The sequence below is a fragment of the Temnothorax longispinosus genome, chromosome 3 (assembly GCF_030848805.1).
Source record: "Temnothorax longispinosus isolate EJ_2023e chromosome 3, Tlon_JGU_v1, whole genome shotgun sequence".
Lineage (NCBI taxonomy): Eukaryota > Metazoa > Arthropoda > Insecta > Hymenoptera > Formicidae > Temnothorax > Temnothorax longispinosus.
The window spans coordinates 22,957,404-22,984,214 of NC_092360.1; the positions used below are offsets into that span (position 1 = coordinate 22,957,404).

General features: G+C 35.0%; 1 protein-coding gene across 3 annotated transcripts; it reads left to right on the forward strand.

Moving 5' to 3' along the window:
* Positions 1-745: 745 nt before the first annotated feature.
* On the forward strand, positions 746-26,446 carry Rim2 (replication in mitochondria 2). 3 transcript variants are annotated; one of them, XR_011731070.1, is made up of 7 exons: positions 746-1,242; positions 7,519-7,698; positions 8,451-8,725; positions 17,018-17,136; positions 20,572-20,791; positions 22,157-22,622; positions 22,688-26,446. XR_011731070.1 is itself a non-coding variant. In XM_071772058.1 (6 exons), exons 1-6 carry the CDS (start codon positions 1,202-1,204, stop codon positions 22,435-22,437), a joined length of 1,116 nt encoding a protein of 371 aa, XP_071628159.1. In that variant the 5' UTR covers positions 746-1,201; the 3' UTR covers positions 22,438-26,446. The 3 variants fall into 3 exon arrangements, 2 of the variants coding, with proteins under 2 accessions (XP_071628159.1, XP_071628160.1); XM_071772058.1 differs by having other exon boundaries at positions 22,157-26,446; XM_071772059.1 differs by lacking the exon at positions 746-1,242 and adding an exon at positions 6,060-6,082 and having other exon boundaries at positions 22,157-26,446.
* Positions 26,447-26,811: the final 365 nt, after the last annotated feature.

Sequence of the window (26,811 nt, forward strand, 5' to 3'; positions counted from 1 at the left end):
AGTAAGAGCCAATCACGTTCGACTGCTACTCAGCGGCTTGGTCTGCTGAACGCGCCCAATGTTTTAAATTTATATAATAAGTTAAATAATATTCAAATTATCGTTCACATGATACCTCCTTATCTTTTTTGACATTATTGAAGTTACATTTGTTTATCAGCGCTGCCGAATAATGTTTTTAGTTTTTGGAAAAATTGACGTTATAAAGTTGAAATCAGGGCATTTTCACTGTCAAAAGTTTAAAGGTATATACGTGATACATCCTTAAAGTTTATCTTTAGATTCTCTGTAGCCAATGAAACGAGTCGTTCAGCATCTAAAGATAAACTTAAGACGAACTTAAACTTAAATATAAATAAGATCTGACTATATGAATACCGGCCTAAAGTTAATAAAAAAGTTTAATCGAGGTCGATCTGAAGCTTGCGGCGCATCTTTCTCGCGTTGGCATCTTGCCGACCGACGATCAATCGTTAGAAACTTCACGTTTGTCACTAGAAATCCTAATCGCGCGAATAATCCCGCGGTCGCGTGTTGCTTTTCGTCCTTGAAACGAAACGCGGCCTCCGGAGTAATCGGAGTTCGGAGTCGCTCGTCCACATTCGTCGTACATACACCCGGAGCTCGCTCGACGGGGGTAAGACGAGGGGGCAGGGGGGGGTAAAGCAGAACGGGACCCGGACGGAGCATCTGGGGGAATCTGGCGCCTGGCGCGGCGGCCGTGGCGCGGTGCGCGGTAGCGGTGGGTAACGGGTAACGGCGGCGCGGTAGTGCGTGATACGTTCTCGTATCGGTCGGAGTCGTTCGTCATTTCGCGGCGTTGAAAAACAGTGTATTGTAGTATACGTCGCGGTGTGTGCGTCGCATCGAGACTCGAGTGTCGTTTTCCGTCTCGTCGGCATCGCCGCCGTGGGAGAGGGACGAAGAGGAACACAGTGCGGTCCGTCGCGTCGTAAATCGTCCGCGATCGCCCCGAGAACTGTTCGAAGCCGGTGTTGTTACGTAGTACCTCAGCGCGGACCTTATTGCGCGCCTCGCCTCGCCTCGCCTAGTTTCTCCTCCCGTCTCGTCTCGTCTTTCGTTTCGTCGGCCCGTCCGTCCGTCCGCCGTTGCGTCGCCGTCGTCTCGCCGAAACGCGTAAAAGTGCATGCTACCGTAGGTTGACAGCGGGATCTGCGCGCCTCACGGCACACGGCGGAGGATGTTGGATCGCGACACGGCGATACATCTCGTCGCCGGAGGGTGGGTATTATTTTCGACCAGCGCGCGCGCGCGCGCTGTATGTATATGTTATGTATATGTACAGTACATATGTGTTTCGGGCCCGGCCCGGCCCGGTTCTGCGTTGTGCGTCACGCAAGTCTTGGCAGGTCCTCGGTTCGATCTCTCCTCTGCGGCACGTTCGATTTATTATTATATTACTTATTATTATTGTTATTATTATGTTACGCGATCCCGATGGAGTTCGGGGACGATTAACCGCCCTTCCAAGTCGCGATCGGCCTCAAAACCGGTGGACCGCCTTTCCCGAGAGGTCGTCTTTAATCGGAAGCGCAGCTCACGTGTACACAGGGTGCCCCGAAAAAACCTACCGCGCGTATTTTCCACTTGCGACCGTATTTTTCTTTTTAACTCGGTTTTCCTGACGTTATCGATTTTTCTCTTCGAGAATATCTGACGGCCGATAACTCTCCGGGTGTCACTGAAGATTATAGGATTCTTTCACACTTCAGTCTAATCTCTAATGTGTAACTGCACAGGGTGAAGTCGCTGAAACATTCTTATAGTTTTGCATCAGGATTGCGTCATTCGCGAAAAGGGGACGACTCCCGTCATTTCTGCGTAATTTAGTTAGCACCGTTAGATTTCTTTGCCCTTCCATATTTTATTGGCATTGTATAAAAAGAAAGTCAGACACACACTGATGACTAAAGATTAAATTTAATTCAATTAAATAGCAAACAAATTTTACGAAGATATTTTTCACTTGCGTACGTATGTATAGAAGTTAGGAAGCTGTATTGCTAAGTTCTCAAAAGTACTTTCAGATTTAAAAGCACTTTTTTGTATTTCTATATGTCAAATAAATATATAAAATAATGTTCCTGATAGTGAAATTGTAAGAAGTAAACAAAACTGTTTTTCTCAAAAAGTTTATTTGTGCCAACTTTGTTTGTGGAAAGTTTTCGTAACAACTCGTTTATAAATAATAAGAGAAAACACTCGTTTATATTTTTTTCGAGTGTAGACACTTTGATCGACTTACAATCTGACGATAATTACAAAAAAAAAGTTTAACATTCAACGTTAAAAAAGTGTTTCAAATCTCGCTTTTATTTTCACGAAAGAAAAGTAAACCACAATTTAATCAAAGAAACCAAGATTGGAACGTTTTAAATTGAACACAGGGATTTTCAGCTTTTCTATCCATTCAAAAGTTTGCATAAGTATCCCGGATTAAAATTTAAAAAGCACGGTGTGGAGAAGCAAAGGAAAAGCAAAGCACACTTCCCTTGAGTCTACATCGCGTAGTTTAACGAATATAAGTACCTACAACCTACAAGTGTAAATACAAGCAGGCATCTTTATAATATAAGCGCGAAAATGAGATAAACCGATATCACCGAGGGCGTGCAGTTTATAAACATATTAGTCCCAGTCTACAATAGGTGTTTTAAGCCCTAAGCCCAAAGAAATTGACCAATCACAGTCAATTATTCTCCTGAAATTCAACTGTGATTGAACAATTTCTTAAGGCTTAGGGCTTAAAACACCTATTGTAGACCGGGACTTATTGTTAGTGCGATAAATCAACTCGTCTCTTCTCGGCGCTTGAAACAGTTATTGAAATGTATGTATGTTATTGAGACGCTTCAATTTACTTTTTTTTTGGCGTCGATTTTAATCAGCGTGAAACAAAATAAACCTCCATCTTACGTAAATACTTCGGAATCTTCGTCGCAAGTTACAAATAATTATCAGTGAATACGGCAATAACACACGTATATGAAGGCCTGTTGCTGCGAGTGTCTGATGATCGTTATTCTCGTCGAGACGATTTTATTGAAGCGACGGGACGACGCGCACGTGGTCGTCAACTGCGACGAAATTGTCGGGCAATTATCTTTAGCCTAATTAACGAGCTACATTCGATCGCACGCATGTCGTTTACGCAATCCGCGGTTTTTCTAGATCATGTATCTATATCATGTAGAAAATCCAACTTATATGGTGAAGATTTCTTTCGTTTCTAACAATTATTAAATTAAATAGTGCTAATCTCTGTACATACGTCAGGTTCTTATCGACGTAGTAATTTATTTATTATCTCTGCTTTTTAGAACAATCGCGCGATGTGCGCGATAAAAAGAGGTGCATACGTAAAGCCTGAGGCTGCACATTACTGATAACCTTAACTGATTGTAATTTAACGATTGTTGGCCTTTCCAGTTGTCGATAGATAAGACTGGTTTCTCGCCAATATCGTTTAACCCCAATCGGCCAAATCTGCTTTCTCTCTCTTTCTATCTCTTTGTTTATATTATATAATATCAGCATACTGTAGAATTTGTAGAGAGATGTTGAATCAATATGATAACCGAGCAAACACAGAATATAATGCAGGAGAGACACGTAATAATTAATGTTTTTTAATATGATGTTACATCTAATTAATTTATTAATGGTTAATAATGGATAAAGGGATTTCAATTGATTTTTGTTCATGATTATGCTACTCTAAACACAATCCTTAGCATAGGTGATTTTCATTAATTCATACTTTTAATTTCGTCGTTTTGTACGTTGAATCAATAGCTACGACAAACAAAGAATAATGGTAATAAATAATAAACGGAATATTACTAATTAAATTACTTAATAATAACGAATGAAAAGTAGACTGAACAAGATTATTCGCAGTCAATTAATTAATGTTGATCATTTGCACCCTGATCTATATTTTGACGAATTTGTATTGTAATAATATATATTCCAGTATATATATTATATATAGTAACATACATATAATAGTATATACATTCTTGTTCGTGTTATTGTTTACACCTAACGTATTTCGTAAACGATGCCAGATTGGTCGGCTGAGCTCGCAACTGGCCTTCCCAATGCCGAAATACAAGACTGCTAGATCGCGTGTCAGGTCACTCGGAAAAGGAATTCGACGACGTAGTTATGTTAAACGTGTTGGGCGTCACGTATTTACGTTTCCTACCTGTCCCTGTTTCTGTCCCTGCGCGGCGCACACGTGTCCACGCGCACGTAGACACATTTCTGCAAGCTTTCCTATTTCTACGGTGTCCTCCAAGCGGCTATAACGATCATCCGCAATCGAATCTTCGATCAGGGAGTATCGACTCGAAATAATCCAGAGCAGTCATGCCTTGAAACATATATGACAAAATGGGCTTAGATTGCGTCATACGTGTATAGCTTTACGCCCAGGAGGGGAAAAAGGGATCATATTTTATGACACGACACGTACGATAGGATCATGTAGGATTAGGATTCAGGATTCGGTACTTAAGAAAGTAATTACGAAACTCGCGAACTGTTTTCTACAATTTAAGAGTCTACTTTTATTGCGGCACAAGGTTGTGTTTGTTAGTGGAATTCTATCCGATTAGTTTACGTCATCTTGAAAGACCGTAAGCACCCTAAACCATAGAATCGAGATTCGTAATTTCACGCTGGTACAGATTCAACGAGGAATCATCAAGCTTTTGACTTTCGACGCTAGATATCTTGATATCTTCAAACTTAAATTAAACTTCCAGTTAGATTTAGTCCAAAGTTATAATTCATGAAGGATCGAGTTTCGTCCTTCGCTCCACATATTCTCAAGATTTATATCACTGAAATTTATAATTTTCTGTAAAACTACTAAGTTTTTAAATTTTTATGATTCAGAAACTAAGAATTTAATTTCTGATACCTGTTATTAATAATTCTATAAATAATGTTATGGCGTGTTGTTTCTAAACCGGCATATCGATCTTACGATATCGAATCAAGTTTCCTCTTTTTTTATTCAGAAGTAGATCAATTGAAAGGTCAAGTAAGTAAACTTATGTATTACCAGGGACTAGCATTTCTCGATTGTCAACAGAGAATAGCTAAACGATTTATTTGCCGCAAAATACTACGCGTTGGAAATTCCACTCTACGTTTACGCGAGCGTTACTTCTATAGTAACTTTCAATAATTCACTCGTTTACGCGAAGTGAACATAGTAAGTATCTGACAATGAAACTTCGTAAGTCTACACTCCTTATATTAATAGTCAGAAACTATAGATAATAGCCGTAATGAATTGGAAGCTCTTGTTTCATTTGCCATAAATTGATAATGGTGTTACAGTTAAGGACTAATTGTAAGCTCAGAAAACTTCCTTATTGATTGAATTAACGGAACAAGCTTTTATCATATTCATCATATTGCAAGTTTTATATTTTTATAGAAAGAATTATGCTGCAAATGTCAACTAAAGGAGAATTAGCGGTTATGGAAATATATCCGTTTTAATTTATTATTCCATTATACTTGCTCTCTAAATCTGAATCAGTGACTATTCACTAATTCACAGTAGGTACTATTCACTGATTCAGATTTAGGGAGTGAATTTTTAAATAAATATATATACAAAACAAAATAAGCATCGCAAAAATAAATATTCCGCTAATTTCTTTTAATCACTGGACTTTTCGCATTTCTCTATTTGAAAGAGATTGAAACAATTTCTTGCATACAAATGGGGTAAAAGTATTTCAAAGAAATATGTTGCTTATATACATATCGCTATTGAAATTTGTTATTCGAATTAGCAGAGTCAGCATGCAAATTTTCAATCAGCCAGAACATAGATGCGCACCTTTTCAGCACGGAAAGATACGCGGATTTATTACGCGCGACATGTGAATCGGACGCTAATTTACTGTCACATTCCATTGGACTTGATAAAAGGTCGCGACTATGCAATAGCGACTTTGAGAGCGAATTAGACTAGTTAGGGGATCCTCGAGGATCAAAAGTATGTTTCTCCATTGAATGAAAGTTATATGCCCAGGTATATAATTTGTTTAGAAGGCTTTAAATTTATTCTAAGAGATATTGTATTTTCTTTTTTAACCTTATACATATACAATATGCTTTGATCAATTTCATCGTAGTATTTTTCCAATGAAAATTACACATTATTCCTTGCAATTTTCAAATTTTTGCTGTTGAGTATTTTCTTTTATCCGAGGACGAGCGTGGCCTAGTAGACAGCGCACTGGTCTATTGAGCCGAAGTGTTCGATCCCCGATAGAGCTAAAGAAATTAGAAATTATATTCGCTCGTCCTCCTCTCGGAAGGCAATGGCAAACCACCGAGAGTATTCTTGCCATGAACACTTCTCTAAAAAGAATATAGCCGTTCGGAATCGGCGTTAAACTGTAGGTCTCATATACAAGGTATACAATCTACGTGCGCAACACATGTATATGAAGAGAAGTCATAACACGTTGCAACGGTGAATACTTCACTAACACTGCTAATTATTTTACGACGCGACCAGAGGTGACTACGATAAGTCTAATTGGAAAGATTCGCGACATCGTGTCAGTGAAGTTCTGTGTGAGAGTTGGCGCCAAATAAATATTGATATTCCTGCTTTGTACGAATCACGCGATATTTCTCATGCTTTTACCGTTATCTTAACAATTATTTATAGTTTTTATCTCGCTATAATTTCTATTCAGATAAGATAAGTTGAAAATTAAATTACACCTGCAGCGAGCATTTTTCTTCTCTCGAGGTACACATTTTGTTCTGTGTTTGTAAACATTATAAATTATAATTATAATCAGAACTTTATTATAATTATCGCGTCGTAAAATTTAATTATGCAGACAGTGTAACCTGCGTAATGAACGTTCCTTATATTTTCTGGGAGAAAATAACGACTTCTTTTTCTCCGTCAATTCTACACAAACTTTAACAAAGTTAAACAGATAAAGTTGATAGAAAACATAACTGTATATATCTACACATTTACAAATATATATAGTATACGTTTATTATTGATCAAATATACATAAATACACAAGATTTAATTAATTAAACCTTATACAATATCGTGTACAGTTGGGGACAGAAAGGTTGTCCGGTTGAGTTCCAGAATCTCCCATTTGGAAGTGGATGAGCACTAATGCACATAGCTTGTGCAGTGATTCATCATAAGAGCAGACAAACAAGATGTCAAATATATTAAAATGTTAAAAGAATTAATTGGTAATTGCTAACGTGGTAGCTGGATATTAAATATAAACAGGATGCGTTTCGAAACTCCACCGGACAACCTTCTGTCCCCAACTGTACAGTTATGATAGCAAAATAGCGGTATCTTTATGGATATAAGAAATTGGCAATCATGATCGCAAATAGATAGCAACTGACGAGATTGTTATAAAGCTTACGCTAATCCCCACTAATCTCTCTCTTTTTTTTTATTTTGCACAGAGTGGCTGGCACGGCAGGAGCAATAGTAACTTGTCCGCTGGAAGTGGTAAAGACCCGACTGCAGTCGTCCTCTTCCGGCTTTAATCCGCCGGTGAGCAAAGAATTCACATCTGGTCATCCGACATGCAAGGGTTCACCGACGCCCGAACAACGCCGGAGGCTATGCACTGGATATCCCAGGTAAATTAATCGAAGAAAATCAATTCTCGATTAAGCTGATGTTGATTTGGTATTGTATGCGACGCGACAGTTCATTATATAATTTGTCCAGCTCCACAAGTTGTTGTTTTACGACAAGCGTAATTATTTGTAATATAAATTTGTGATTTATTTCAAGGTTTTTTGTTATTAGCTAAAAACTTATCTGATATGTGTTATGCACGCGAGAGCGAACTATTAAAATTCTTGAGAGACTACACAGAACTCCGACAAAAATGTTAAAAGTCAGCGGAAATTTTTCTCATCTTCGTGAAACTTCGGGAGACTTGACAATTTTTCGATAAATAAAACCTCGTCGAGACGCTTTGATTTTTTTTTTGTCCGATTCGAGTGTTAAGAATAAATCGTTAGAGGAGCTGACCGTAATTCTGAAGGATCTTTGCGAGAGATTTTTCACCCAGCTTGGAAAATTTCCATTCGAGGATTGAAAAATCGCCAGAAGATGTTCAGTCTTTATTTTTATCGTTTCGAATGTCAGTGTGAAGTTGCAAGTATAATATCCTCTTTGAATCTCGGAAACTTGACAACTGTTTCAATAATATTAAAACTCTAAAAATATAAAATGTTAACTTCAGATGTAATGTTTTGCCATATGTATATTAGGCGTGATCGTACGAATATACAAAAGTTGAATTTGATCGAGCGGCGTGCGTACCCGCCGGGAAAAAAGAAGCGTGTTTCTAAACGTAGCTCTCGGTCTCTTTCACCTCCAGGTATTCCAGTCACTTCGTAGCTCTCTCGCATTTCGGTGTCTCGACCTCACCCCCGGACTCCTCCCGGCACGCGCCGGGTATCTATCAGTGCTTAAGGTACATCATCAAGAATGAGGGTGCACGAGGATTGTTCAAAGGCCTTGGTCCGAATCTCATTGGCGTGGCACCTTCCAGAGCTATCTACTTTTGCGCGTACTCCAAGAGCAAAGTCGCGTTTAACGCGATTCTACCTCCCGATACTCCGATCGTTCACGTCTTCTCCGCGTCCTGCGCTGGTAAGACCACGCTATTCCAATATTATTATACTAAATAATGTGTTCCGCGATATATATTAAAATCCTCGTCTATAAGGTTTAGTTTTGCGTTCCCTAAACGAATAATCGGTCTTAATAATAATTTCGATTCTGGGATGTATATAGGCGAGAATTAGCTAAGCCAATTGTTTTATTTTTTGACAATATAATTTTCATGACTTTTTAATACTTCATACTACAATTAGACTGTAATTATAATATTTTTTATATTAAATTTAATAATTTATAAAATACTAACTATATGTTTTTTACACTATAGCATTTGAGATTTAAATGTGTCATTCTTTGCGCTATGTTATCCTTCTATCTATTCGATTTTAATCTCTTTCTACTCTATTCTTTGTTTATGTTAATTATTCGTACATTTTCTGCATTCTGTTTTGATCAAAACCGTCTCATTTAAATATAATCATGAAATGCAATCTGGCTTTCTTTTTTGAAAATCAGTGACAACGTATATCGACTAATGGTGAATATAAGATGAGTCACAGTATTAACATATCGCGCGATAATGTTATATAACGATTATTATCGAGCGCACATATTTATCCATAGATCGATATAGGTATGTCAGTTCAATACAATATTGTTACATTATGATCGTTAACACATGTAAAATTAATCTTTCCGTGTTGTCTACTTTGAACCCATCGCGTTTTCGTCTATGAAACGATCGTAGAGTGTTTGCGCTTATTACGCATTTACTCCGCTGAAAATTACACTACGCTACGTATATAAGTATCGCCGCTCTATATCTCTCGCAGCTATTTTTCATTGATTAACTACTATTTTAGTATCCATGCTATGGAGATAAACTATTTCTTTATGCCATCATGACCTAATATCCGCTAACTAAGACTTGATAATTAAAATAATATAATTAGAATAAATCTTTAAAAACCTGAATAAATGTGATATAAATAGCTTTTCGTATCAAGTCGCAATGTGATTTTATATTTCTGCCGCAGATTTGGAGAAAATTAATTGTTGAAGGAAACACGATTTGAAACTTATCAAATGAATGCTTAAAATACTGAATCTCTAGGATTGTCTTGCGATAAAGTTTGATCTCTGCATTAGATTACTTTTATTTCTCATACATTGTATACTATCTCAAAACAATACTATTTCTTCTTACGATTTATATTCTATCGCGAGAAACGTAACGTGCTGACCTTGATGATAAAAAAAATGAGCAAAAGACTAAAAAGAGCTGTAAACCAGATCCGTTCGCGCGAATATTGCGCCGTCTCCGTTATTATGTTTCCCTCGACAAATCCAATCATTGAAGCGGCGATAAACGCGCGATTAACGATGGGGGGAAAAGTATTCTGCGCGTCATTCATGCGTTTATCTTTAATGGATATATCGGAGCGCGGACATCGCGTCTGACGCCGCAGCTCGAACTCCCTGCTTGATGTCGATAACCTACGAGGACACTCGGTAGATACCTGCTGGTACGATTATACGCGCGCTTTACTCTCACTCTTCTTTATTCTTCGCTCATTCCCATCAAATGTCCTCGAAATAGATGATGGTCAACGCGGATAATGTTTTTTATGTATAATAAAGACCATTAAATTCCTTCTAATATTAGCAAGTCATTAATAACATGACAGATCATCTTCTGTTGAAGATAAAACAGTTGCTGAAGAAGGGATTGAGTTTTATAAATTAAGTTTTAACTACGTCTAAACTCTATCTTTGCAAATTAAAATATTACATTTCCTTTCTAGTAATATATATAACTAATTAATTGCCAAGTAATTTATATCTAATTGGAAGTTATGATTTTAATCGCTAAAACACAATGAAATATTTGACAGCTAAACGCTTTAAACAAAATTTTTTTGAATAGATAGCATCAAAGATTTTTTACATTTTCTTTAAGAGACAATTTTCAAAATTGTTCCAAATATAATTCTGTTTATGATATATTGGTATAATCATAAAGAATAAAGCATTTATACACTAAAAGATTCAGTTAACTATTATTTAGATAAATTCTTCTAATGTTTAACGATTAGTTTCACTCTGCTTTAATTGTTTCGTGAGCTCAGTGTTTCGTATATCGTTCGCATACGTTGAATTGTTACGCAACGAACGTAGCTTGAAAGAAACAGGAAATAAAACGATCGCGATGGAAAATTGAACCTAACAATCTTATATTATACATATTTATTATCTCATTTTGCTTCTCTCTCTCGAGATTACCGCCCGAAATAGCCGGCTCTCTCACAGAATGAGGGTATTGCATAACACGGCAATGCACTTTCCGATACGAACTTCCTCCTTCCATTTACCTACGTAATACGAATGGTTTGCGCTCGTTCAGAGACACCCGATAAACTATGGTCAATAAGACCATTTCGCGGACAATAAAGAGTTTATCATTCAGAATGCTGAACTTCGACCTGAACACGATCCGCTTATTGTAGATCTGTTCGCAGGGGAGCCACGCGATTGGCGCGTGTGATGCCTCTTCTTCTCCGCGATACGATTGTTTATCATTTGCGCCGCTTCTGCGTAGGTACAGACTGCTCAAGAATTTTTTAATCGCAGATTTTTTCACTCGTTCAGACTCGATTTTAGTAGAAATTTGAACGTTATTCTCAAGACTTCTCCATTCTCGATATCACATATTTATAATCGATATCACGTGGTTATAATGATAATTATACACATTATAATTTATTTATTATATAGGATATTTCAGAAAAAAATTATATTGAGAATAAATTGTTATACAGGATAAATAGATAAAAATTCCCATTATATAAATGTTTTAAAAACAAAAAATTTATTACATTCTGATTTTATAGATACGAAAGTTTACATGGTTGTATCTAAATTTCGCTCCAAGCATGATTAAATCAAAATTTCATCAAGTAATAGAACAATTCTCAATCAATTAATCGCGAGAATCCCATTTTTAAATGCTTGTAATACAAAATCTAAATCTCGATGATTTGTAGAAATCCAAATCCGGTCCAAGGTTAACTTGGTAATAGCACTTGATATTTTTCCGATATTATCGTTATCATTTGTATGAATCACTTATATTCTTATATTATAGTTTCTCAAATAAAAAAAAAGGAATTTCACTCTATTTTGCGACGGCGATATCGCCTGCTGCAGTAACTTCAACGTTCTCAATTCTTTTATTTCTATTCGCATTGCATCCAACGTTGATCGACAATCAACGATAACGACTGTTTGCTCTAGGATAGGATCTAATCTCTAGCACAATTACCGTCATTGACGATCGAGTGTTATATTTGTATTATTCACATCTCGCATCTGCACGAGAATATGGATTATCTCGACGAATCCGCGAAGAACAATCCATACGTACATTTACACACAGATAAGATATATTACACTAATATTACATAATTCTGTGCTAGCATATGTTTCCCGGTCAACTTTAACGGAGGGCTCGTAATAGCTCCTATCACTGTTTACCTTTAATAACTCGCAGTGGATTTCCAATCATTTTTCCTTTATTGGCTCTGAATTGTTCGCAAAATAAACCGAGGTGGAAAAAAACCTGGATAGACTGATATGTTTTGAGGACCGAGAGAGAGAGAGAGAGAGAGCGATAGAGAACTAATGAGAGATAATATGTACAAGCCATTAAAAAATATAATCTATTTAGCAGCGTCTTTTTTTATGCAAAACGAAGAAATTTTTTTGTTACGTATTATATGTTATTATTAATAATTTAAAAGGTACACTTATTACAGTTTAACCTAATTTGAATACGTACAATTTTAATAGTAACTGTTACTCTATGACTATATTAAATCTTCATTTATAGGCAGCGTATATAATATACGATCGAATCAAATATGAAAAATTGATACGTATCATTAAGCTAATAGAAATTTTGTTATTTCTTTAATTATACGAACATTCTTGCATTGCGTTAATATTTGTGTACGTATGAGTACTCCGCATATTATTTTTCCAATTGAAGATATAAATTGTAATAAAATTTGATAAATGTGTTTAACGGGAAGTCGGAAGAAAAATCTGCATATCTTCTTTTTTATTTTTTTACACTTTCTTTACTTACTTTTTTCTGAGACGCTTTTGCAGATTTGCTTCGACAAAACCTATTGCTAGAACAACGCATTTGCAGAATTTGCCAGTAATCTTTTTTAGCGCAACGTGCATTTACCGGCGCCGAGATGTTATTTCGATCTGTTTACTTGCTTCCATCATCATTCACGGATGCGCTATTCAGCGATTCGTCATCAACATAAGAATATTTACACACGCGAACAATGCAATTGTACATGTACCTATTCGTACATGTTTAACCGGAAATTTGCGTAAACAAATGATGAAAACTGCCTTCGAACGGTTACGCATTTAGTTGGGATTTTACTTAAAATTGGTTTCTCTTCGACAATACTTTTTGTTTCAAGAATATATTGTTGTATACATGCTTATACATATCATATTTATTATCTGTTAATATTATTCAAAAGCTGAGGCGACATTTTTATTGAAATTTTATTGGCGTTTAATTTTAGGAAGCAAGGTCTTACATATTATTAAACACTGACATTTTAAAATTAAGATACCAGAGATGACGGTTTAGGACTTCAGAATTTTGAAAGAGTATACTTGTTTTTACACTGATGAAATAGTTGCAACCGAAAAACTTTAATGTCGGAGAGAGAGATAAATAACGTAAAGTCAAATAGTGAAATCCGTGGGTACAACTTTACGCTTAAAATACGTCTAAATATCTACTTATTTATTGTTACACCCAACCTTGAATTGTTTTTCGGATTTAGGCCCAGTTTCACAAGTGTCGGTTAACTTTTAACCTTAGATTAACTCACTCTTCGTCTCCTTCTAACGTCCCTCTTAGAAAGAGACGAAGAGCGAATTAATCTAAGGTTAAAAGTTAACCGACACTTGTAAAACTGGGCCTTAGGAAGTCACGGCAGGTGCGTATACGACGACCTTTCTTCTTTCTCTTTGACTTCTCTTCTTCGTCTTTCCCTTTTCCTCTCCTTCTCTCCTCTCCCTCCTCCCTTCTGTCGCGTCGCTTCGCCGGTCGCCGGCGAGCGAGAGTGCCTCTCCGACAGTGTACGTCTATTTTTAGACGTCCTCACCACGTAATTCAATGCCCGCCTTCCACGCGTCTTGCGGTCGTACGTGATCGTACGAACGTAAGCGGCATGGCAGTAGCTCTATCATCGAAGAATCATACGCCGCGCCGACCGCAACGGTGCGACCGAAATTGCGTCATAATTGAAGATAATGTGGTACATCAGTAGTACGGAGAGGAAAGAGGCAGACTTGCTCTGTGCATCGTTTTCGAAAAGCCGTTAATGATCATAAATAGTGCCATTTGTGTGTCGCATCTTGGACACGATATCGCGTTTTGTTTAGGTACTATAATCTTACACTCTAAGATTTTAGATATTTGCTGCAAATCTTGCTTAGATAAGTTTGTTAGATAAGATTGTTTCTAGATGTTTAATACTGCAAATTTCAAAAATTTTCAGAAGTTTTGGAGTCCAAGAATTGATTTTTTAATCAGAATTTATTATTTCTAATTTATTTATAGTTCAATCTTCTATTTTCATATCTGCAGATACATTTAACCATCAAATTTTCCAAACTTTTTTCATTACTTTTTTCTCTGAGAAATATATTAAGATCTTAATGACTTAATATATAAGATCTCCTCTTTAAAAATGTTTAACAATAAATCATAACTATCTTTTTGCAAACTCTTCTCTAAAATAAAAGTTTATCTTTCTTCGCTTTTGCGAAAAACTCAACTTTCATTTGTCTCTTCATAAAGTAACATCATTGTTTCGGTCGTTATTGTTATACACTAAAAAAAAAAATACTTAGATCCAAGAAAATATTTTTTCACATAGTACCAATGGCTTATTTACTTAATATAATCACATATTTATTTAGAATTAGATATTTTTACTTAATTTAAATAATTATTATTTTCACTTAATTTATGTATATTATTTTTACTTAATTTAAGTAAAGATATCTAATTCTAAATAAATATGTGATTATATTAAGTAAATAAGCCATTGGTACTATGTGAAAAAATATTTTCTTGGATCTAAGTATTTTTTTCAGTGTATGTATCGTTTTAAAATAAAGTCAAGGGAAGAATTTTTTTTTTTTTTTTTTCAAATATTACGTCGCGTAATATTAGGTACCTACTTCGTGCAATCATAATTTTTGTGCCGCATTTGGCCTCAAATGCTTTTGGATTTTCGTATTATCTTAATATATATTTGTTTAATATATTTTAATATTTTAATATATATGCTGGTAATATATTGTAATGATTAAAATTCATATATATTATATATTATACTTTGATGATATACGCAAAGCATGAAATTGCAACAGAATTTTGTATGCAACGGTTGCATTTATTTCTAAATGCATTGATAATATAATTAGCAATCGGTTTTTCCATACCGAGAAATTTTCCTTTGATCTTCTCTTTAATGGTCGCTTTTGAATCTTACTAATAAATGATTAATTAACTAAAGATTCTCGATATTAAAATTAACAAGTAACAAGGAAAAAGAGGTTTTGAGAGTCAGACGTTATCAGTTGTGCGTGAATTAATGTTATGTAACATTTAATTAATAATTTAATACAAATTATAAATCGCCTTTCGGCTTTATTTTGAGCCATTTTCAGCGACGCGGTGATAGATAAATTAAATTAATCTCTAAGCTCCGACGAGCATAGAATACGGAACTGAGAGTTTCCGATGTCTTTTTCAAGACTTCAGTTTGTCAATCTCACGTTCTCCGGACTTAATTTAATGAATTTAATTTTTCTTTGCCGGTTAGTTTTCCATTTTCAGAACATTTTGCAGGCTATAAATATTAACAGAATTTTCCTCTGATATTTTCTCTTGAAAATTACACTGTCTTTGTACATTTAATTTTTAAATATCTTATTCTCGTCAGAGGGCTTGAGATTATTTAATTTATTTATCACCGCACGTCGCGTAGAAGATGACTCGAAGTAGAGCTGAAATATACGGTTTATAATTTATATAAAATTATTCATTAAATGTCACATAACGTTAACTCGCGCATAATTAACCGCGTTTGACTCTCAAAGCCCACTTTTCCTTGTTGTTTGTCTGATATTTTTGTCACGCGCGAAAGAGACTCTGTCTCTTCGGATTTACGTGAGAAATTTACGCGAGATTGCGTAATCACGATAACATAATCGATCTTCTGATGCGTTATCAAATTTTCGTTCCTCTTATAATTAAACCGGTTTCCAAACTCGTCGAATCTCTCAAATTCCGCATCGAGTGGAATTTCAGGTAACGCAAAAAGTAAATAATACATAAACAAGTCACCGCGCTGCTATAAATTGCGCGTTAAACGACGCGTAGTACTCGCGGTTGCATAACCTTCGTGCATTATCCACAATGTGCTCGGTATATACCTAGCTACTGTATCATAAGTGGTACAATGCCCTTGCGATCTTCCGCAAGCCGGGTCAATGGGAATAATAAATTTTACATATTATAAAATATTCAAATATATAAACGCTGTTATTCTACGCATATAAAAGAAAATCAAGATTACTTTTTATCAAGACTGTACTAAGTTTCTTAGATCTTAATGAGGATTTTAATATGCTATGGGCGGAAAATTAAAATTGTCTACATATCGTCTGATATGTCAAAGGTGGTTTCAGCATGCTGATAAGAAATTAAAATTAGGAAAACTTAAGTTTTATAATTATATCCCATTACTCTTTAATTCGGAGAATTACTTTTATTATTCGGAACATCATAGATTTTTAAGTTTTATGATATGTATTTCCTGTAGATAGTTAACCCATTAAGTTCTACTCGGCAATAGGGTGGGATATCTGAAAAGAAAAAGATATCTTAATGCTCGAAAGTGAAGGACTATAGATTTTCGGAAAGAGCAATTCTTTTTACCCCTAATTACCAATTGCGATCAGGATCGAGTTATAAAGATTTAAAACAAAAAAGCGCATTAGGGGCCTCTTAGGATTTAATGGATTAATGAAGTAGATTTATTTTTTTACGAAATCTCTCTCGAGCAGTAATATTTGAGATAAATTGCCGTTCTCTCTCCAAACGGGTTGACGGTAACGTTAAAAATATAAGGAAAAGTAGTGCACGTAACGATCCATTCACGAAACACCGTACGCCGTGCGGATTCAATAAACGGTCGTTCACTTTTACAGGTTTCACCGCGTGTACATTGACAAATCCGATTTGGTTTATAAAAACCAGACTACAGCTGGACCACCGATCGCAAAAAGTCACAGCGATAGAATGCATGCGGAGGATATATCGACAATCGGTAAGACATTAGATCTTATTTTTTTATCGCGATTTACAATCCGAGGTACTCGATCGGAACTGCCGTGTACCGATAACGTATCGAATCTTGTAAATGTAACTCTTATATTTGCACATTTCTTTAATAAATCGACAATTACTCCCCCTGTACGATCTAGATCTCTCAAAAACTTAAACTAAATTTTCACCACGTGAAAAAAAATGACGCGAGGGAGATCTATCTTCAAAAATATATGATCGCGACGAGATGAAGGGTCAGTGAAGTGAATAAAATAATTCTTGCATTCTTCTTTAAGTACATTGTGCATGTTGCATTATTAATATACTATTTTTTTACAATATCCTTATCGTATAAAAATGTAAATGCGTAAATGTCGAGTTTATTCTTGACATGAAACTCGTATATATTTGTTGCTACATGCAGATGGAAATCAAACGATTGCGCAACGTTAAATACATAATGTACATATACAGTACATACATACGCATCTTTTCCAGAACCGTTCCACCACAGAATTTATTTATTTTGTAACAGCTGATAATTACGTACGTTAATTTATCTTCAAACGGATAATTCTGCAGTACTAATCACGCCGAGATGAAGGATCAGTGAAATGAATAAAAATAATGTTTACATTCTTCTTTAAGTACATTGTGCATATTGTATTATTAATATTCTATCTTTCTGCAATATTTTTATCATATAAAAATATCAATGTAATGTCGAGCTTATTTTTTATACGAAGATCGCATTGCTATATATGCTGGAAATCAAACCATAACGTTAAATGTAGAATGTACATGTACAAACGCGTTTTTTCCAGACTCATTCCACCGTAGAATTTATTTTGTAATAGCTGACAATAACGTTATTTCTTCTACGACGATAATTCTCCTGCGTTAATTTCCCTTGAAACGAAAAATTCAGCAGTAGATAAAATAAGACACATAGTGCACATTATGAAAGTAAGTAAGATAATGTAAAAGATATATAAAACGCTGCAATTATAAAACTACATGTAACTAAACTGGGTAACTAAAAAGCTTACTCAGCTACTATTTAAAATAATGTAGCTTCATGTAAGGTAAAAACTATTTGACTCACTTGATTTTTAAAAATACTAAAAAGTCGAGGTGAAATATTGTACAAAAAAATATATTGCGCACAATCTTCTTTTTATTAATAATGACATTTTTACACACGAAGATAAACCCGTTGGAAAATAGATCTTTTATTTATACTTTCCTTCTGAATATATCTTGCAGCTGTCATTTCCTCTGGAATCGATAATTGTCTCGAATTTCCTCTAAAAACTGAAATTTATGCTGGTAGCTTTCCAGACCGTCGCGGTCGTTCATATCGATCGGTTTCGTTAGCATCGCAAAACGTCGGAATTGCGTCGCGCTGTTCGACGAAATAATTAAGTAAGTAGGTACGTCGCGCGGAAACGAATTGGGAGAAAAATCTAAAACGACTAAGGGACCCGTCGCGAAATATCAACGACGATATCGCAATGGCATCGATAAGTATTTAGTGAACGCTAGTTGCGGCGCCAAGATTATTTTCTCGGTCGGCGATAGGTATAGGCGCTTATGTTGGGGCGAAGTGTGGCTTCGTCGGATATAGAACTGATGTAATCATCCTTCAATATCTCGTTAGATTGCAGATATCAAAGTTTTTTTTATATCGAAGAAGTTTTATAGCCCGAAATTCGCGAGATACATTTCAAGTAAGTATTATTACTTGAGGAGGATATATAATTTCGTGGATGCTTAATCTATAAGAATCCATTTTATAAGAGATCTGTTATAAAGGAAGAATTATATTTAACTAACTTATAGAGATTAAACCATGCAAAAATAATTTTTTATATATTTAACGTACAGCAAGATAATAACGGCGTGCGATATAGTTTGTTGAAATTATTTCCGGTAAAACGAACTAGGTAACGACTTTTATTGACAAGAAACAATTTGCTTTCAATGTACGAATAACAAATTGTTCACTCTTGTCGTTTCGTCTTGTGGACACGTGTCAAATTGAACGTGTTTACTTGGAGAGAGAGAGTGACTGCACAGTTTATAATGCATACACGTACTGAAATTGCGTTCGACACGCCGGAATCGGGCCAGCTTCAAAACTGGCACCATGAATAGTACATCTGCGAATAGCATATCCAAGCAAAAATATCTTGGAAAATTCCGCGCTATGTTGAGCAACGCTCGCGTGTAATAAATAGATTTATATATCCCGTCATCATCTCGTACATCATTGCGTGGATTCGTGCATAAAACTGGAAATACAAATTGACGTAAATGTACAAGAAACAGTTTTACATAAATAACTTTATGTAATTACAGTTTTGATATGATTACAAGTATATAGGAAATAATTAATGATGTTGAGGATTGAGGTCAAACTTACGCGTTACAAAGAAATATGCATATAAAGTATGAAAACTACATCATTGATATAATAAATTAATATGATAAATAGTGTAAAATAGTGTTATTAATTAGAATATGACAGTTGGAATAATCCTATAACGAAAACATTTCGAATATACAGGAAGGAAATACATGTGTAGATGTTATACATATTTTTCACATTAATTGTTATAAAAATAAATTAAAAATTAACATCGCAAAATTTACGCGCAAGTTAATAAATCATAGCGATGCATACTAAATAATTCGCACACTTGATTTGGATGCTAAGTCGAGTTGAAAAGATGATAATTATCTGGTTATTGATGAGACCCCTCTCTGTTATCGAAATATCATTTTATCTGTTTCTTTTTCATATCGATCCGTTAACAGCGATACACACCTCCGAATCGCTAAATTGCGAGTAGCATCTCAGTTTTCAGCTTGTCTTATCACTGATATGAACACTCGATTTAATGCTGTCTTTAACCGGGCATGCAGATATCACGTGTTCTCTCTTTCGGACCCCTTGGAGATTCCAGACTTTGAATATATCATTGATAAGAGATGTCATATCTTGATCGTATCACTATTATTTCATTATTCAAAGATTTGATTTCCATGTACGACTATTGGGTATAATTTTGCGATATTATTAATAATTAATATTAATATGCACATGGTACAATAATTATTATCGTATGTTTAATGTATAATGTTTTTACATACTTTTTACATATATTCTCATTAATTATTAATTTATGAATTAGCTATTTAAAACCTTTTCATTTTGATGATTCGATTGTTTTATATATATTAAATACATTTCAATTTTTTAATTTTTCTTTACTTTTTTCTTTTTTTCGGCTTCTTTCTTTTATATTATATGGACTTGGAACAAATAGCGTGATATCGAAATTATTAATGTGTTTACTACATATACATTATCGAAATAAATTAGATTTAAGATATCATGACGTTTATATGTGTTTTAATTATTTCCTTGCAGGGTATCCTGGGATTCTACAAAGGTATCGTGGCGTCCTACGTAGGCATAAGTGAGACTGTGATACACTTTGTGATATATGAAGCTGTGAAGGCGTGGTTAGCTACACATAGGTCGCGAGCTTCTCAAACGGACGATAGAAAGACGTTCCGCGACTTCATCGAATTTATGGCGGCGGGCTCATTTTCAAAAACGATAGCGTCAACTATTGCCTATCCTCACGGTAAGTACATTAAGTATATGTTATTTCGTGGTACGGACTTGCCGGACTCCCAATTAAACTCACATTTTTTCAAGAAAACGAATTTTTAAAATCTTGTTTAATGGATACTACTATTTGCAATTTTTTTTTAATTACAATAATTTATTCATTTTCGTGTGCTTGTACTTGTATTAGTTACTTATAGTCTGATATATTGATTTCGATATTCGAGAAGTTCAATAGAAGCTAATTTATATCAATAGTTAAGGATTTTTAGTTTTGTACAAATTAAGAGAATCGCTATCTACTAATCATTTAAAGTTATAAGTGGAAAAAATACTGAAAAAATTGTCTTTGCACTTATAATGATATAGTCTGAAGACTGCTATCAAAATACGACTTTTTTAGGATTACTAGTAGGTAACATCTTTTTTCAATAAATTGCGCTGATCTGTATTCATATTTACCGTCAAACGTATTTTAGCTGAGTTTCGTTTACGATTTTTAATTTAAAATTAAATTATTTTTATATTAAAAAGAACACCAAAATACTTGATTGAATTACATAATAATATAAGATGGGATGTTTATTTGACGCGGATCACCAGTGCCCGACGAGGCGTTAACGGAAAACTCAGTAGAAAATATTTTTTTATAATGCTCTGATTTCATTGATGAGTAGTAGATTTCTTTCTCTGCCACTGCCTCGCAAAGATTCTCCGAGTTGGTCTAAAGATAACACCAGAGCTATATCTGCAATGCGTGCCAGACACTCGGTATGTAATTAGGCGTTATATCTATCTACAAATATTCGTGGAGTTCTGGTTTGTCTTGTTTGAACGAAATAACATCAGGATCTAAATTACTATTATACCGCACTTGTTTCGAAATTGTTTTTGCAAATTATCATTACCATGCACAGATCGCGTGCATCTTTCCGCAGAAGGCCATTGGTGAATTGCATGAAATCGGAGCATTTCTATTCAGAGAAGAAGACTGCGTCATCATATCAAGCTATTTTCCAATCGTTACGCTAACAGGAAATCAATTTTATGATCACATATTTCCGATGTACTTTAAATTCATCCTGTCATTTAAATATGAGTAAAATCATGTTTGACGCAAAGAACATAGAATTTTTACATACAGATCTTCTTCGATTACACTTACCTACAAATATAATGATTAAAATTTCAATCTGACAATACTACGGTATTATCATATGAAAGTTATTTGTCTGAGAGTTATTGAAGACTTAATTTAAAAATTAATATAAACACATTTATGCGAGCAGAATATATTCGCCACCCTTAGCAGTAACTTCATAAGTTAAACGTAGGATAGATGGTCAAGAATGGATATAACTGTATCTCTTATTCTGTTTAGAGGTCGCGAGGACCCGGTTGCGGGAAGAGGGCACCAAATACCGCACATTCTGGCAGACCTTGAACACAGTGTGGGTGGAGGAGGGTACAAAGGGTCTCTACCGTGGTCTCGGAACTCAGCTGATCCGGCAGATTCCGAACACCGCTATCATAATGGCAACGTACGAGGCGGTAGTATACGTGCTGACCCGACACTTTCGGCCGGTTACGGTGACGACATCCAGCACCGATGTGACTTCGGAATTCTACAACGAGGCTAAAGCGAAGAGAGAGCTGGCCTAGGACTTGCTTACGGCCCCCGAATAAAGGGCCACCTATCAACAACCATTTCCCCTTCTCCAGTAGGCGAATACCGCACGTACTCGGGGGGACAGCGTCCTAAGATCTAATCGCACGTTTGGCGCATCGAGATCAAGCTGGAAACGCGTTCGATGCCCTAATCGTTTGCTCCAGGGGTACTCAAAAAGGTACCAGCTCTTTGGTCGCACTGTGCTCTAAAAGTATAGCAAAAAGTAGTCCTTCCTCCTTTCAGATAGCATGTACATATCCAGACACGGACCCGCTGTATCTCGCAGGGAGAAAATGAGAGAGGGGTGAGGGAGAGAAAGAGGGGAATTAAGGAAAGCACATTTTGTTTTGCGTCGGATAGACGAAGGCTGAGACGTCGCTTCTCATTTGCGAAAAATGTGGACGTGCGTGAATACCGCTTGTATTGCGTTATGAAATTTATTCGAGGCAAGATTTTTCTCTGCTCCAGAAACAAAACTTACTCCAAATCCAAAACGTGTGAGGCTCGTTGTAATAGTCACTTTAGGTCTTTGACCTAGGTTTTGATTGCTGTTCTCTGTTTCACGATTTGCAATTTTTCTTTGCATCTCGCTTCTTTTTCATTTTTTGTTTATACAACATGCAAAGAAAATAAAAAACAAAATCAGACTTTGAAATGGATCCTTATTTGTTACTTTGCTCGGTGAGAGAGCAGCGAAAACATAATAGCAATTTCTGAGTTTGAATTATGCCAGGCGTTTTGATTTTCCAGTTGCTTTTCAAGTGAAATGTTTTTGCTACAAATCGATTACTTTAACTGGTCCTGATCGTAAATAGAATATTATACATCCACTCCTCTTAAAAGCTTCCACTCTAGGGCTCTAGTAAAAATCGTAATTTGCGTTTGTAAAATTATGTAAAATTGTGATAAGCATTGTATTTCGATATATATTGAATTTTATGAAAGAATTATTTTTTGTTTTATATATATATATATCCCAGAGTTAAATTTTAAGTGATATTATATCAGGCTTTAAACAGCAATAATGAAAACTATAGAAACTATTTTATTTTGATATTAGCATATCCAAGAAACGTTACCAGTAAGTTTGTATATATTTGTTATGCCAACATTCTGTTACATTTGAATTATGTACGAGGCAGTTTCAAAATATTTCCGGAATTAGGTGATACAAACTGATCTGTGACTAAACAATATGCACATTTGAATTTCTGCAGAAATGCGAGCAGAGATATTAATTATGTTATAGCAGCATATGATGACAGAGCAATAAAAATAATTTCGAAGCATTGACAAAAACAATGTTATTACTGCTGGTATTGTATGTATGCGACGGCATAGCTCTTTTTTTCTAAAATGACTCACAAGAATACTTTCAATGACTTTGAAGAAGTGCATAATCATGAGACAAGAAAAGCAGAAAGTGTTTTCTTTAAAGAAAATATAGCATAATTCTTGAGTATAAAATTTTCTTTTGTAGAAAATGTAGTATAAATGACTTAAGTATTTTGTATTCTTCAGAAAAATGAAAAAGTTCCAGAAACCTTTGAAGCTGCCTCCTACACTTTATAAAGTTTTATAAAAAGTTTTCCAATAAATTCAATTTCACTTTATTACGGCGACAATTCTGTTTGATTTGTATTCTCTATTCTACCATAATTTTACTACATTTCCTCATATGTTTCAACAACGATGTTTCAAACGATTTTGTCAGATTTCGATCTTGTAGATTTCCTCGTCGATATTTCGCTAATGTGCGATAACACGCGATTAGTTCTTAACGAACCGATATACGTTTTAACTTACTCTTAGAGACAAAAAGCAACAAAGTTAATGTTAGAATATGTATCGGAGGATTAGCGCGCGTTAGGCTGTTCTTATAGTTTCCTATTTTATTTACGTAGAAAAATATCGCGACGTTGTGTACATATCGAACCGTAGGCTCTAGCTGTCTACATTTACGGGCGTTCATATATTACATTAATCAGTTGTGTAATCGCATGATGTACAATCTTTAGCAAGAGAACTAAAAAAGTATTACAAGAACATGAAATCACCGTCACTCTTACAGATCAAATACGCGAAATAGTTAACGACTCCTCACTATTTGTTTCTTGGACTACCTCGGGATACCATATATGGCTATTTTTGGAAAAGTACTAAAAAGAAAGCAGGTTTGTTGACTTTAAAATTCCTAGAGATTGTTTCATAAAAGAAATGTCAATCTTTTGTTTTTTTTTTTTTTTTTTCAAACAAAACTGTAACAGCCGTTAAAAAATAATTTTCTCATTTTTATTTATAAGTATAATCTTAAATTTTTGTTCATCAAAGCATAATAAACGATTACAGTTTTAATTTAAAACGTTTCAATATTTTATTACGACATCTTTGTTTTCAAATGCGTGCCATCTCGTTATATGATGTGTTTTTCTTTCTGCACAATGGCTATGTAATTCTCTAATAATGAAGTTTATTAACATTTTACGTCAAATGTTCTAGAATTAAATTTTATATGTTCAATATGTTCCGCACACTTTTATGATGTTCAGAAGTATATTTATATTATATATTTACATATTGTTTCTTAGAACCAATCGTATACTTATAACGATCGGTCCACACTCGATTTATGCCATGGTTTCCGATCAAGAAAATCGAGAATGGGAATACATGGTTACATATGCGTACATTTCTGGTTATCTGGTTATCTAGGGGGAAGCCTTTCTTCATATTATACGTAAAGAAACTGTGATTTTATTTTATTCATTACCAGTGGAGCTTGGCGCTTATCAGTACAGCAGGTTGTACAATGTTCATATAGTGTTTATGTACTCTGTCCTATAAGTCGTATAAATTAGATTTAGAAGTAATTAATAAAAGGTAGAGACTTTTCGGAGGATAACAAAAAAAATGTTCACTCGCTTATTTTTTAGTCAATTCTGGATGATTTTTAATGAAAATATAATTATCACCGACAAAATTAGTACCTACAAGTGGAAAATGCGCGACAGGCGAGTCTGTCTTTCTCAAAGATGAAGCCTAAGAGAAACGTCTGATCGTGAGAGAAATATGCGACTTCTAGAACACTGTATGTGATTGATATGTTAATTGTTAACATCTTGTTGAGACTTCTATGATATACCGTTGTCAATTGTAAAAATGTAATGCTCCAGGAATACAGATTCTAAGTGCCAGGCTGTTATTAGTCGTGCATAGTCATTTACGCAAGAGTATCGTGCACCTCTTAAAGGAATCGCGAAGGTATATGAGAACCGAATGCGTGTGTGCCAAGTGTAAAGCGTGTACAGATATTAGATAAGGAATCATTGGGATAAGCAATGAATTTTTTTATTGAAGTCAGAGATGGCGAGCGACGAAAAATGCAAAGAGAATGACAGGAGGAGAGAGAGAGAGAGAAAGAGAGAAATATTTCGTGTACGAGAAGCGAGTGTTTCGTTAAAGACTGACGTTGTACAATTACTTAGCGTAGCGTGAGAAAATCAATGCGTATACAAGTATATGCAAAGGTCCTGCAATTGCGCGGAAATCGCGTTCTCGAAACCGGAAAAATTAATTTAAGTTTCAGGAAATACATGTAAAATACCAAGTGCATCGTTATTTTTCTAAATAAAGCATTTTATTCGTTTCTCAACTTTTCATTCGTATTCGGGTATAATAGGATATTGCTGGAACGAGAATTCAATGAGATATTCGCAGCGACAAACGTTAATCAAACTTAACAAAGTCTAACAAAAGTCTAACAAGGAGAAAAGCCGTTGCTGAAGTCCGGCTTTCTCCGAAGGAAACGAAGCCTCATACATGTAAAAAATTTATTGTACATTTTCAATTTATTTTTTTATGTAGGATTACCTTCCCGATTGTATTATCGATCACAGGGTATCCCGTGTATGTATATATAAGCTTGCGGTACCCATTAAGAAAACTGTAATGGATAAATTTATGTGTACATAGATATCTCAATAAAGAGTAAAGTAAAAAGTACGCCGCGCGCGTTGCTCGCTTCACAATCCTTTTTCGCAATCAAAAATCAAGAATGAGATTTTTCTTTATATATATGTACATATATTCCCAATTTTATAGCGCCCTCCGGTTTACTAGCAATTTTCTTCCATTCAACCATTTCGTGTGGGCTGTCCGGCTTCTTTTCGCTAAATTCAGACAAAATAATAAAATTTTCAGATTTTTCCCGTCAATACATATGTATTTGTAAAAATCTGTGCAATTTTTCATAAATTTTCATTACAGATACTGAAATATTCCGAAAATCTCCATCCAATTATTTCTGAAAGCATCTGGAAAATTTTATATATTTTTTCAGAATTTTTCACAAGCCTCAATTCTTACAA

Coding starts and splice junctions, on each gene's coding strand:
- Rim2 (XM_071772058.1), top strand. CDS start 1,202: ATGTTGGATCGCGACACGGCGATACATCTCGTCGCCGGAGG. Junction 1,243..7,518: donor ATACATCTCGTCGCCGGAGG/GTGGGTATTATT, acceptor TATTTTGCACAG/AGTGGCTGGCACGGCAGGAG. Junction 20,792..22,156: donor AACTATTGCCTATCCTCACG/GTAAGTACATTA, acceptor TATTCTGTTTAG/AGGTCGCGAGGACCCGGTTG.